This window comes from Kogia breviceps, chromosome 5 (genome assembly GCF_026419965.1).
Source record: "Kogia breviceps isolate mKogBre1 chromosome 5, mKogBre1 haplotype 1, whole genome shotgun sequence".
Taxonomy (NCBI): Eukaryota; Metazoa; Chordata; class Mammalia; order Artiodactyla; family Physeteridae; genus Kogia; species Kogia breviceps.
Genome location: NC_081314.1, coordinates 142,426,739 through 142,439,061, shown reverse-complemented (window position 1 = coordinate 142,439,061; position 12,323 = coordinate 142,426,739). Strand labels below are relative to the sequence as shown.

Sequence of the window (12,323 nt, the reverse complement as noted above, 5' to 3'; positions counted from 1 at the left end):
CTCCACACCCACAACACACATCCCAAGCAAACTGCTGAGCTTTTATTTATATTCCCAGGTATGGTAGAGAGAACACAGTCATATAGTAAGAAAAGTAAATACCCACTGGCCCTGAGCGTCAATACTCTCCCTAAGAAGTTTAGTATGATTTTAACAAGACAATCGGGACTTTTTCAGCATCTGTGGACATAGTTTGCTCAAACATGTCATCATGATTCCCCCAAACTCTAAATGTTTCTGTTATTCCATTAAATGTATGACAACACAACTGTAAGTGGAATTCCTCTTAGAGCAAAAGAACCCAGCTCTTTCAAGAAGTGTGCCAAGGTTCTGGAACCTTGTGTTTTGGTGGAGGGTGTTGGAAATGGGGATGAGGGGTGCATGGCCACCAGCTGTTGACATTTATGATGAGTGGTCTCCTGGAAAGTAGGCAGCATTGGGTCTTATTAGTTTCAGGGAAAATTGCTCTGTTGTATTTGGTACAAATGCCAGAGGTCAGTATTTGTCCTCTAATAGCAAGAACAGACTATAATCCTTGACCCCCACATGGTAGCCAAAGGGAATAATGATCACACACACACACACACACAGACACACACACGAATATAACACTTGGGTGCATTAATACACATTTTCTCATTTGCTCTTTACAATGGGCCTGTGAATGAAGAAACACAGATAGATACTACTTATCCCCACTTTACAGATAAGCAAACTGAAGCTTCCAGAGGTTAATAGAGTAAGTGGATAGGAAGTAAAACCAACACAAAAACCTTTTAAAGTCCCCAACCTCTACACTTCTCACTCACTCACATTCACAAAATAATAAGAACATCCAAGCAGCACAGACACAGTAAAAAAGAACAATAAATTTTCAGACCAAATAGGCTCTTTTCTCTAAAACAGTAAGATTCCTGTATCGTTTTAATTTTACAATGAGTAAACCAGTTGATTATATCAACTATCAAAGCCTTTGGCTCCCAGAGCAAAGATATTTCTTAAGGACTCAAAGCAAACATATCTGTCTTTTTCATCTTAAAATGTCACCAATATTCACACTCTCTCCCCAGCTAAGTGTGTACAGGTGCCCTCTTCACATAGCTGACTACTTCTAGGGGCACCTCAGCAAACAGCAAACCATGTCTGAAATGAACAGACCAGGAAACTGTGGCCAAAATGTAAAATGCCTTGCTCAGGATCCTAGGGTGTTGCCGTGGCAGAGACTTCTGGTCTACCATACACTTCCTCCCACTGTGATGGTTGTGCCAATGGGAGCCTCTGGAAGGGGCTCCTGGGAGGTGGACTTGACTTTTCCCAAGGTCTCAGAATCCCTTACACAAATAATAAATTATGCAGTGATACATGATCACGTATGAGCATGCTTAGAAACAAAACTCAGAAAAGATGGTCAAGAGGAGTAGGGGAAAACTGCAGAGATTGACTGGCACCCAGGGAAGTTCTTAGGGATAAATTTGGGAGCACAAGGAGGAAATGGAAATTGGGTGATTGCCAAGGCAGGAAGGTACCTACAACTAGGGTGTGACAGGTAAAGACAGAACCATCCAGGCAGCCTGCCCTGGTTAAAAGACAAGGATTGAATGCTTACTTGCTAGAGAAGAGCTGACCTATTTCAAGCAGGGGTGCCTGGGTCAAGTCTGCATTTTAGATAGATCCCCCAGGATTGTTTCAAGATAAACCTTCAGTGTTGCAGGTAAGGCTGGAGACACAGGGAAGCAATATCAACATTCCCTTTAAGAGACCGCAGTGAAGGGAGGTCAAATTTAAGCTAAGTGAAATATCGGGGGTGAGGGAAAAAAAGAGGTGGGGAGTTCCCAGATTTCTGGCTTAGGTATAATGTGGGTGGTGATCCCATAAACCAAAGACAGAGAATGGAAGAAATTGCCCAGGTGTGAGGGGCTGAGGGTTGGCTGGTGGAAAGTGTGTGGGAATAGAGAGTAACCTTGAACACGTTGCTTTGAAACATGCACTAGACATCTGTGTGGTGCTGTCCAATCGACGATATGAGTTCAATGTAGAGGTCAGAGCTGGATGTACAAATTTGGAAGCCATCAGCCGTTTGTGGATATTGGAGCCATTATTGTGAATGAGACTGCTCCAAGAAAGAACACAGAGAAGGCAAATCTGAGGAACTCCAACACAGCACCAGGATTGTTGTATAAGGACTGTTGTCACAATATATCCCTATATGGTAGACCTTGAGGCTCTCGGGGAGTAGAGGTTGACAAGGAGAAGAGACCAGCTTGGTGGAAGTTCCTTTCTTGGCATGGGCTTCAGTTTCATCAAGTGCATCACTGTGGAGTTGGACTTGACATTCCTTAAAAGATTCTCTTCCAGGTTTAACATGCTATCATTCCAAATCTCTTCCAGTATTGTAAATCCGATAACCAGGAATTTTACTTTGGAGGAAGCTCTTGGCTTTAGAAAAAGGAGGAGAATTTGCTTGAATGAAATGTAAATCCTTTATCGAGTATACATGTCATGTAATTGCAAACTTCAGCTTTCTGATAATGAGGGAAGGACATAAGGAGTTTCAAGGCATCTCCTCGAATGAATAAACCACTTACACAGAAACATATGTCATGATTTCCACCATAAGTTATGCCATAGATGAGTCAAACTGGGAGAGCTAAATTTAGGACTTTTAAGGGCCCCTCCCCTCTCAATGTCAGAAGTTTCCATCTGGCACAGGGAAGAGGAAAATGCTGACACAGGCAGTATTTGATTTCTCCAGGATATCCAACACATCTGGGTAAAAATAGCTGCAAGGAGCACCCACCAGCAAGACTGGAGTACAAAAGGTGGCGGGGTGCCTGGGTCATAAGAGATAACACAGTGACACACACACAAGAAGACAGACAAACTTGACAGGGCTTTGTAAGGATATAATGCCTGGAATCTGGGTGCCTGTGGTTTGGGGACTGTCACCACTGGGGCCATTAGAAGAGGGCCAAGCTGAAGAGGTGAGTGATCCAGAATAAGGCTTGATGGAGCACAGGGAACAAAGGGAAAGCAAATCATAGACCAGGATACAAGGAGAGATGGTGTAACTAGAGAGGCCATACCAGCAGCAGAACTAGGCTAAGAGGTGAAGTGGAGAGTCAAGGACAGAGCAAACAGAGACAGAACAAGTTTCCTAGAGGTCAAGGATGAATTTCACTGAGTTCTCACCATGGAGTTGCATCTAGGCATGAATTGCCATCAGCCACTAGGGTAGACTCGTCTTTGAAGCAGCCTCTGTGCACGCACCTGTGAACCCACGTTGCTGTGAGATGTTCCTCTCTGCCAGTCTTGTCTCTGCCACCCAACTCTCTTAGCCTCTCCAGTAGCTGTGCTTTTTCTTTACATCTCGAAATAAACCACATGGCAGGCTAAAGCCACGACAGTAGGATGGTAGATTATGGTTTCTTAGCAGCTCCTTCTGTTCTCAAGGGCAATTATTAATTTAAGTAAGAGGCAGTGCCCTGGCTTCACTGCGTTATTGCAGGGCTTGTGCAAGTCAAGTGTACTTGTGGTGTGCAAAGTTGTTTACTGACACTCAACACAGGCCCTTTTAGTTTGGGAATGGTGGCTCTAGAAGAATGAATAATGATGCTAACTGTACTTCAACACCCAAGCCATGATACGTTGACTCTAGTGCTAGTCAAGCAGCTGTGAAGAGCTCAACAGTAAACTGTGGCCATGGGGGAAAATAAATGCCACCTTTGGCTTCTAAGAACCAGAGTGTTGATGGCACAGGAGCTAGAGGACAGCTACACGACAGAGTCAATGAGTCAATGACGTACCTACTCCATGTGAAAGCATGCTACTGTCGTTCACCAACAGAAGGTCGGAGAAAGAAAAATGACAATATAAAAGCACAATATACCACTTTTTGCTTGTCAGTTTGGCAAAGATTGGAGAGGAGTGCTAAAGCCACTGGCAAGTTGGCAAGAATATACAGGAACAAATGTTTTTGAACACTGTCAGAGCCAAAGTTTGTGGGGGACAATTGAGCAATATGTGTAACAATTCTTAATAGTCATACTTTTTAACCAAATCATACCTAGCTCTAATATTTATCCTCAGTGTCGACAGGACAAGGGCACAAATATGTGAGTTCAAGGATGCTCATCACAGCATTTTATAAGATAGTGACAATCTGAAGCAAATTCAGTGGAATCTGGTTGAGGAAATTATGGGGTAATTCAGGATGAATGCTATGCAGTCACTAAAAAATGATGATGTATTCTATGTTTATTGACATAAAAGATGTATGATACGGACTTAAGTGAGAGTAGCTTACAACATCGTATGTATATAGTATAGATATTTATATTTATAAAAAGGGGATTATATTTCCATATCTGTATATATTTACAGGTATAGAAACGGTAATAGAAAGATTTTCACCAAAATATTACAGTGGTTTTCTCTGTGGGGTGGCATCATGAGAGCACTATATTTTCTGATTTATAATTTTTCAATATTTTCTGAGTTTTTAAATAATGAGCATGTGTTAGTTTCATCATCAGAAAAAAAAATAAGGCTGTAAAAAAAAGTAAAATAATAGCAGCCAATGTTTCTGTTACTACACGTTAGGAGCCTAAGGAAATTAAAGAAATTGAAGAGAACTTTCAGAAGAGATGACCATTATTCTTAATAGCTCTGAAGTCATCTTCTAATTAGGACAGATTCAATTTATGTATGTATCGTTCTCGCTCTCAGACTCAGTGGCTTATAGCCTACATCCCAGTTGAAACAAAATGTTTTCAGCCCAAAATAGACAAGGTCATAAACCCATCAAAAGTGATGACTTGCAAAAAACTCCAGGAATTCAAAAAAGTAAGACAAAGAAAAATGTACAAAATCTATTTAGCTTTTAGGAAAAAATGAGACCAAATGACTACAAAAATACCAGCTCCCAAAATACCAAAAATGCTTCAACAGGAGAAAATAGAGAGCAAAAGACTGGCATATGGATGTCAAAACTCCAGTATCAAGGTTTTGAAAACTGGTCGTGTGTCACCAATTGTATATATCCAAGATCAATGTGACAGACGCTCATTTCCAAGAGCACTGGCAAGTTTTTTAGGATTCTAAAAATCTCTTTTCAGTGACTGACTGATCATATAGCAATAATGTGAGATTTTAAAATTCATTTAATCATTGACCAAATTCTAACATAAGAGAAAGGGAGAGAGAGCTGTTGTTACAGACCCATTGTGTTGACTCATATTTAAGATGTGCTTTACACATAATTATCTTTTCTTCTCACCTCCAGGAAAAGCACAAAGAGGAAATTTCAACGATGGCCAAGTTGACAGAATCCATGAGTAAGTAACCTGAAATTTATTCTTCATTTTTGGTTTTGAATGGAAAACCACAAAATCTTGCAAAAAACACATCCCCTTGTGATTATCTGATTTGTCTTTCACTCTTGTGATAGCCAAGGTCTATTTAACACAGATCGTATTGTGTTAACGTTACATTATGTGTTATTCAAAATTCATCTCTCGTGGTGTCCAATTCTGTGCTGAAATTGTTCCACAACATTATGGAGCTTAAGAGTCAAAGCGAATTTTATTTGTAGCACTGCGTTGGGCATTGAGACCCACAATAATTTTAAACTGATTTTAAGAGGTTTAGACAAAGTCTAAAGCTGAAGTTTTATGCACAGATATTCCATAGGTTGGATAATCTAAAGAGAGGAAAGAATGGCTTCTTGTTGTCAGACTGGTTAGGTGCTGGTCAGAAATTTCAGAGAGAATCATTAAAAAATGGAGTACTTGAGATGTAAGCAGCTCGCAATGATTTAGGTTTCGAGTCTATCAGTGGTATAATGCCCTAAGCTCTTAAGCCAACTAAACAGGATACACAAGGCGTTTTGAAGAGAAAAGAAAAATTAATTATAATAAATCCTCCTGCAAACTGAGAAATGCAATTTCCTGTGTTGACGTTTAACTATTAAAGACCACGTGGATAGGAAATAAATAGACAACGCAGACTTTTTTCCTTTGAAAAAGTACATTTTCCTAGTGATAGATTTCACATCTAAAGTGAGAAGGGAAGCTTGCAAACACTTCTCCATTATCACTAGGGCCATAAACACCTACTTAAAATTGGCCTGCAAAATTAGCCATGGATCTTGCACAAATTTAACTGGCCCCTGTCTCCTCCTACTATTCCTCAAATCCTGAGACTGTTAAATACAAGTGTTCTCCTGCAGCACAGTCAATGAGCCCTTATCTCCAAAGGTACCCCCCCTCCAAGGAAAGGTAATGTTACAAAGTTCTGTACATTGCATTTCTTTAATTCCTGACCCCAAACCTCTGCCTAATTTCATATGTCTTGAACACATGCTAATTTCACGATGGAAATGGCAGCTCACAGGGACTAAGGGAAGGATAAGGTCCTCCCACGCCTCTCTTCTGCTCTCCTTTCTGGGTCACTCCCTGACCTCACTCCGTTCCACCCTTCTCTCTACCTCTAGCTTTGCAGATGGAAAAACGTTCCGAGGATTTGCCACTTGGTTTGAAGAACACCAAACTGGTTCTCTGTCAGGGAAAGGCCCTTGAGTCATAGAAGGTGTTCTTCTCAGACCTGGAATGAAATAGTGAGGGTACCAGAACCACCATGAAACTGACATGCCTATGCTTTCAAAATATGAAGCGAGATCGGGACACACCAAGTAATTCACAATCCACAGCACTTTCGCAGACTTAGTCCTAATCACTAAATCCAAAGTCGCCAACACAAAAGACTCACAGATTCTCTGAATGCTAGAAACTGAATGGCTAGATTCAACGGCTTGGTATCTAGCATCCTTTTTCCATGAGTGGAGTCTGGGTTGTATGGTGCCTTAAATCAAGTAGTGTCTTGTGTGAGCTGTGATGCTAACAGGTTTTACCGTGAGTCTCCTGTTAGAATTTGATCTCTAGTTCAGTGAATATTTTTTTAACTCACCTAACTGAATTATAAACCATTTAGGGCACTATAAGAGATCTACTGGTCAATATTTCTGATAAAGGTATTTTAATTTTTCTATATCTATTGGATCCAGACGCATTTAAATAAGAGCCCCTCCCTGGACCCTCTCTGTTGTGCTGGTTTTCAGTTTCATGCTTGCCTCTGCGATAATTCTAAGGACTTTGACCTATGCATCCACTGGCTTAAGAGAATTCTGCCAAAATTGAATTCCAAACCCTTCGGTAGATGAAAGGGCATGGCCATCCTTCTAATTTGCTCTGTCTTAAAAGAAAAAAAAAGAAGAAGAAGAAAGAAAAGATCACATAGATAAGCTCAATGCACAAAGGAAATTTAAAGTTTGAAAACAGACCTTGGAATCATACCCAACATTCCAGTCCAGTGATCTTGACAAAGATTTAAAAAATTCTAAAATACATGACATACTCTTACTTTTCAAGGTGCTCAAAGTTAATCACATGGTCAACACCAACAAACAATGCATCAAAATTAAATTCCTGAATACCGTTATATACAACTATCCATTTACTCGACATAGGAAACCTGCAAGGAAATGAATACCTAAATATGGAAGGAGAGCCTATCAGTGGGCTAAGCAAGGAATTAACATTCAATTACTGCACAATAAATGTGATGGGAACGTCAAATCCACGGCCACCAGAGAAAACGGACAAAAACAGAACCACGAATGCCTAGGACACAGGGCGCTGAATGGGTTTTCAGAGCCAGTAAACACTCTGCTTGTTAACCTGCCAAGCAAAAACCATCTGGTTACTAGAATATCTCTCTCTGTCTGACTAGAACTAGAGAGCGATTCTTCTCCAATCACCATAGGGGTCCAAATGCTTTCCATGGCTATGCAAGTACCATCATGGGGATGGGGTATCTTCTTCATCTTCTAGAGCAGGATGAGGAGTATTTCTGTCTATCACGTGCCATTAATCAACCACGTCAAAAACAACAGCATTCGTCGTTTCTTTAAAGGGCAAGCAAGGGACACAAAAATATGAACAGGTTTCAAATGTTTAAGGAAAAACAACTTTATTTAATAAATACATGATAAGATTTCAAAATATATTTGCTACATTGTTGAAGTGAGAAGGGTCATGATAAGGAAGAAAAAACAGAGAAAGGAAGAAGAAAAGATGAAATATTTAAAAATGCACATGAGAAAAATACAGGGGGAAACATATATATAAAAAAGACCCAGGGACATCCCTGGTGGTCCAGTGGTTAAGACTCTGAGCTTCCAATGCAGGGGGCGTGGGTTTGATCCCTGTTCAGAGAACTAAAATCCCACATACCATGAGGCACGGCCAGGAAATAAAGATAAATTAATAAATTAATAATAAATAAATAAATATTTTAAAGACCCAGAGAAGGAACTATTAAGGAGGAAATAGACAAAATCAGGGGCAAAGAGAAGATGAGAAGGCAAAGAGAAAGGAGGCAAGGACAGATATTGACAAGGAGGCTCAGGGGGTCTAAAATTCATACACTACACACTTGCATTCATTCGCTGTGGTCATTGAACGTCTCAAAGCCTATTGTTATTTTTACCATTGCCCTTTGACATCTTAATCTCTGTTAGCATCTTAGAAAAGGATATTCTCATACTTCATCCATCAGAAACCCTGTTCCAAATGGGACAGTGGAAAACCCCACACTAGAGGAAATTACTCTGAACTTGCCGGTCAGTAACCAGGATTTTACTACCCACGCACTAACGGAAACCAAGCTGAAAGCCTGACCCAAGTGGAGACTCCCAACCTTGTCCATAAATAGGCACACAGTGACCCAAACGAGGAAACCAAATCCCACACTGTGCTGTCCTTAGAGGTGACGTTGAGGCTGGCGGGCTCTGTCCTGGCCACTCGAATCTAAGTCAGACGGTGACAAATTGCAGGTGTCGAGAGGCATGCAAATGGCCTGGGGCTCCAGAATCGCGATCTGTACAGAGTACCTTTGTAGGTTGCTCTTACATAGATTTCTGCAAGTATTTCTCTTCATGGTTGTCACCTGCCGATGTATCCCCCCACACCTGGGAACCTGTCAGACACCACAGGGGTCCATTAATACTGTGGATTACAATCAAGTGTCTGTCTCGCGCATAGTGATGAAGTGATGCGAGGGCAGCACAGGTGGGGATGCTTGGCCCCCACGCCTTCTGCGAGTTTCAGGGCCCCTTCCCGAGCCCCACCCCCAGGGCTCTGCAAGCGTTCCTGGAGTTCCACTTCTGCCTCTTTCTCCACATCAGTCACAGGTATGCAGTGCATCACTGCAGCAGGAGACGGTGCGCAGGGCCAGCCGCAGCTCACTCTGAATCATGACGGGAAGAGTTGACTTCTGTTGCTTTCTGTCACCATCCGCCAGCCTCTCTCGGGCACGTGAGCCCCAGAGGATCCCTTCTGGACCTCCCCACAAATCACTCTACCCAGGCTGGCCCCTCAGTTATCCCTGTGCTTATCACAACCGTAACTCCTCATCTTCAGATAGAGAGCAGAGTAGCCGCTGTATCCTGAGTAGCTTCAGGGTGGCCCTTTCCCAGCCAGGACAGAAGTGAGGGGACGCTGGTTCCTCCCACCACCTGGAGCCACGGGCCTGTTTCGTGAGGCACTTAGAGGTCTTGGCTGTCTGCATTAATGTAGAGGGAATTCATCCTCCTACGATTAAAGAGGTTGTTGAAATTTAGCCCAGACTTGAAATGTTCTAGTGTCAAATGAAATGAAGAGGGAGAACCAATTACAATCACCTCATATTAAATTAGCTTCATTAAAGCACAGCGGTTTTTTTAATCATGTATTCTCTCCTCATGGAGCTGTTATCACTCCAGCATTGTGTGAAGCCCTGGAAGGATAAGGAAATTGGGTCATGGGCCACACCATGTGCAGCGTTTGGGGGTGAAGGGGGTGGGAGACTACAGCACAGAGAATCAGGGTCTTGCAGAAGCCGCCTGTAGCTGGAGAAGCACTGTAGCTGGAGGTGCATGCTTGCATGCCTGGGCATCATAAAGGCACCCAAAGGTTATGCAGGTTTCACCAGGCAGCCAGTGAGAACATGAGTGCCCAGACCCAGGACCCAGGACCCAGCGTGGCGAAGCGAGGGCAGGCGGGGGAGACAGCAGATGGCTGGGCACATAGCCAAGAGTCGGGTCATAAAGGGACTAGTCTGCAGCTTCTGTTTTTTCCTGTGGAGGACGGGGAGGCATCTAAGACCCGCAGAAAAGCTAAGACAGGAAAGGCGAGGCAGGGGGCTGAAGGCCAAAGAGCCAGGATGGGCCCAGGGGAAATCAGAATAATCCACAAGAGCAGGAATGGCTACCACCACTGCTCCAGAACCATCCACCTAAGAAGAGGAAGCTCAAGCTGGAACCACCAAGTCCAGGAGCCAGGAAAGCAGGCCTCAGGATTCTCCACAGGAGCACATTTGTCCCAAAGCATCAGGGCTCCTGACAGTGGGAGAACAGAGACACCGTTCCCTTTGCTGTTAAACCCATGGGGCCTGTCCCCCTTGCTGGGGTACTGAAAGCTCCTTATCTCCATGTGGAAATGCCCGCCTACCCTCTCAAACACACTATTGCCAGTGCCCTGCCCTACGCCCTCTTGGGTGAAAGGAAGACGTCACAGGTCCAGGCAGATGTGGGTACCCAGACTTTGGCTTCTGTTCATGGCTGGTGAGAGACCCCATAGCTGGATTGGGAGTTTAGGGTGATGGAGGATATTTAGGACAGGGCAGAGCTATTCTTTGCATGAGGTCATGAGGGCGTGAAATGTCCCTCTATCCTCAAGGACTAAAGCTACACCAGGCCCACCAGATGGTGCTTTTGAAAATGTATCTTCTCCCTCCTGATAAAACTCAGACACTTTAAATATGGAAATCTGTCTCTCAGGCTCACGTTCACACAGGTAGTCACAGCATCATCTCAAAAGTCACACGACTTGAGTTTTAAAGGTTATACTCCATTTATAGTTATTATAAAAAGTATCTGCTCTATTCCCCACAACCTTTAAAAATTGTGAATCACTGTATTGTTCACCTGTAATTTATACAATATTATACATCAACTCTGCTTCAATTAAAAAATTTTTAAAAAGACAACAGAATACTAAATTCAAATTCTGAGGGAAATGATTTTCCACCTGAAAATCATTTCTACCTGAAAATTCATACCCAGCTGATAGGTAAGTGGGAGGAAAGAATACAGGCATATTACAATCAGAAAGCATCCTTTAAAAAAAGGGATCCCATGCATCCTTTAAAAGAAAAAAAAAAAAACTTCAAGAAAGAGAAAAGAATACAAGAGGACACCATGGGTTATAAGAGCAGTGAAATTGTTAGAAAATAAAGGTGTAAATCTAGTTCATTAAATTCATGCTAATCGCTAGGAAAACTAAAACCAGATACTGTTGACAGCATTTCCTCTGATGATTGGAAGTGGGTAGGAAGACCTTTTACTCTGTATTTTATACTCTTCTTTATTATCTGCATTTATTTTTGTTTTGGATACAATTACTTGTAATAAAAGATTTAATAAAACTTCAAAAAGGCACCCCCTAAGGAAAAAGAGTAACACAACTTAAAGACAAACCCGGAGCTTCCCTGGTGGCGCAGTGGTTGAGAGTCCGCCTGCCGATGCGGGGGACGCGGGTTCGTGCCCCGGTCCGGGAGGATCCCACGTGCCGCGGAGCGGCTGGGCCCGTGAGCCGTGGCCGCTGCGCCTGCACGTCCGGAGCCTGCGCTCCGCAATGGGAGAGGCCACAACAGTGAGAGGCCCGCATAGCACAAACCCATTGCTCTTGAGCACTCGTTCTTGCCCTTACACAGTTTAAATCATCACTTTGTTCCTGGTGATTATTATCTAAATGAACTCCTCTATGACAGCCGCACAGGGAAGCATTGCTACCTCTAGTTCCTGGAAAAGGGAGGTTTCAGGTCTTCTTAAACCCCTCCCCACGCGCCCCATCACTGTCAGCTCTCCCTGGCAGTGCGCCCTTGACCCTCCTTGCCGTCTCGACCTTCTCTCTCCCGTCAAGTCTCCCTTCTCATGTGCCTTCCTCCTCAACAGAGGGCACCTGTCGCTCTGGCCACCCAGCATCTCCTCCAGACTCTCCTTTGGTAGTTTTCCACCTCCCTTCCTTTTGCATCTCCCAGCCTGAGGCCGTGACCCCCTCCATCCTGCAGGCGAGTTGATGCAGACGGGCCACGGGGCTGGGCGCCTGCCAGCACAGGTGCAGACAAGCAGCCCCTCCCCTTCCCAGCAGCTCTGCCATGTGCTTCTGGGAATCGGTTCTGGAAGCCCAGCCTCCAGGCTGAGCCTCTCACTCCCCCGGGACTCTGGG

At 43.4% G+C, this 12,323-nt stretch overlaps 1 protein-coding gene across 1 annotated transcript in view; it reads left to right on the top strand.

Moving 5' to 3' along the window:
* Nucleotides 1–12,323, top strand: part of KCNJ6 (potassium inwardly rectifying channel subfamily J member 6) — a 292,133-nt gene that overhangs the window by 70,221 nt on the left and 209,589 nt on the right. The window contains exon 2 of the mRNA XM_059063976.2: nt 5,282–5,333. Within this exon, the coding sequence (XP_058919959.2) occupies nt 5,309–5,333 (25 nt within the window). The 5' untranslated portion in view covers nt 5,282–5,308. The remainder of the gene's footprint in view (nt 1–5,281; nt 5,334–12,323) is intronic.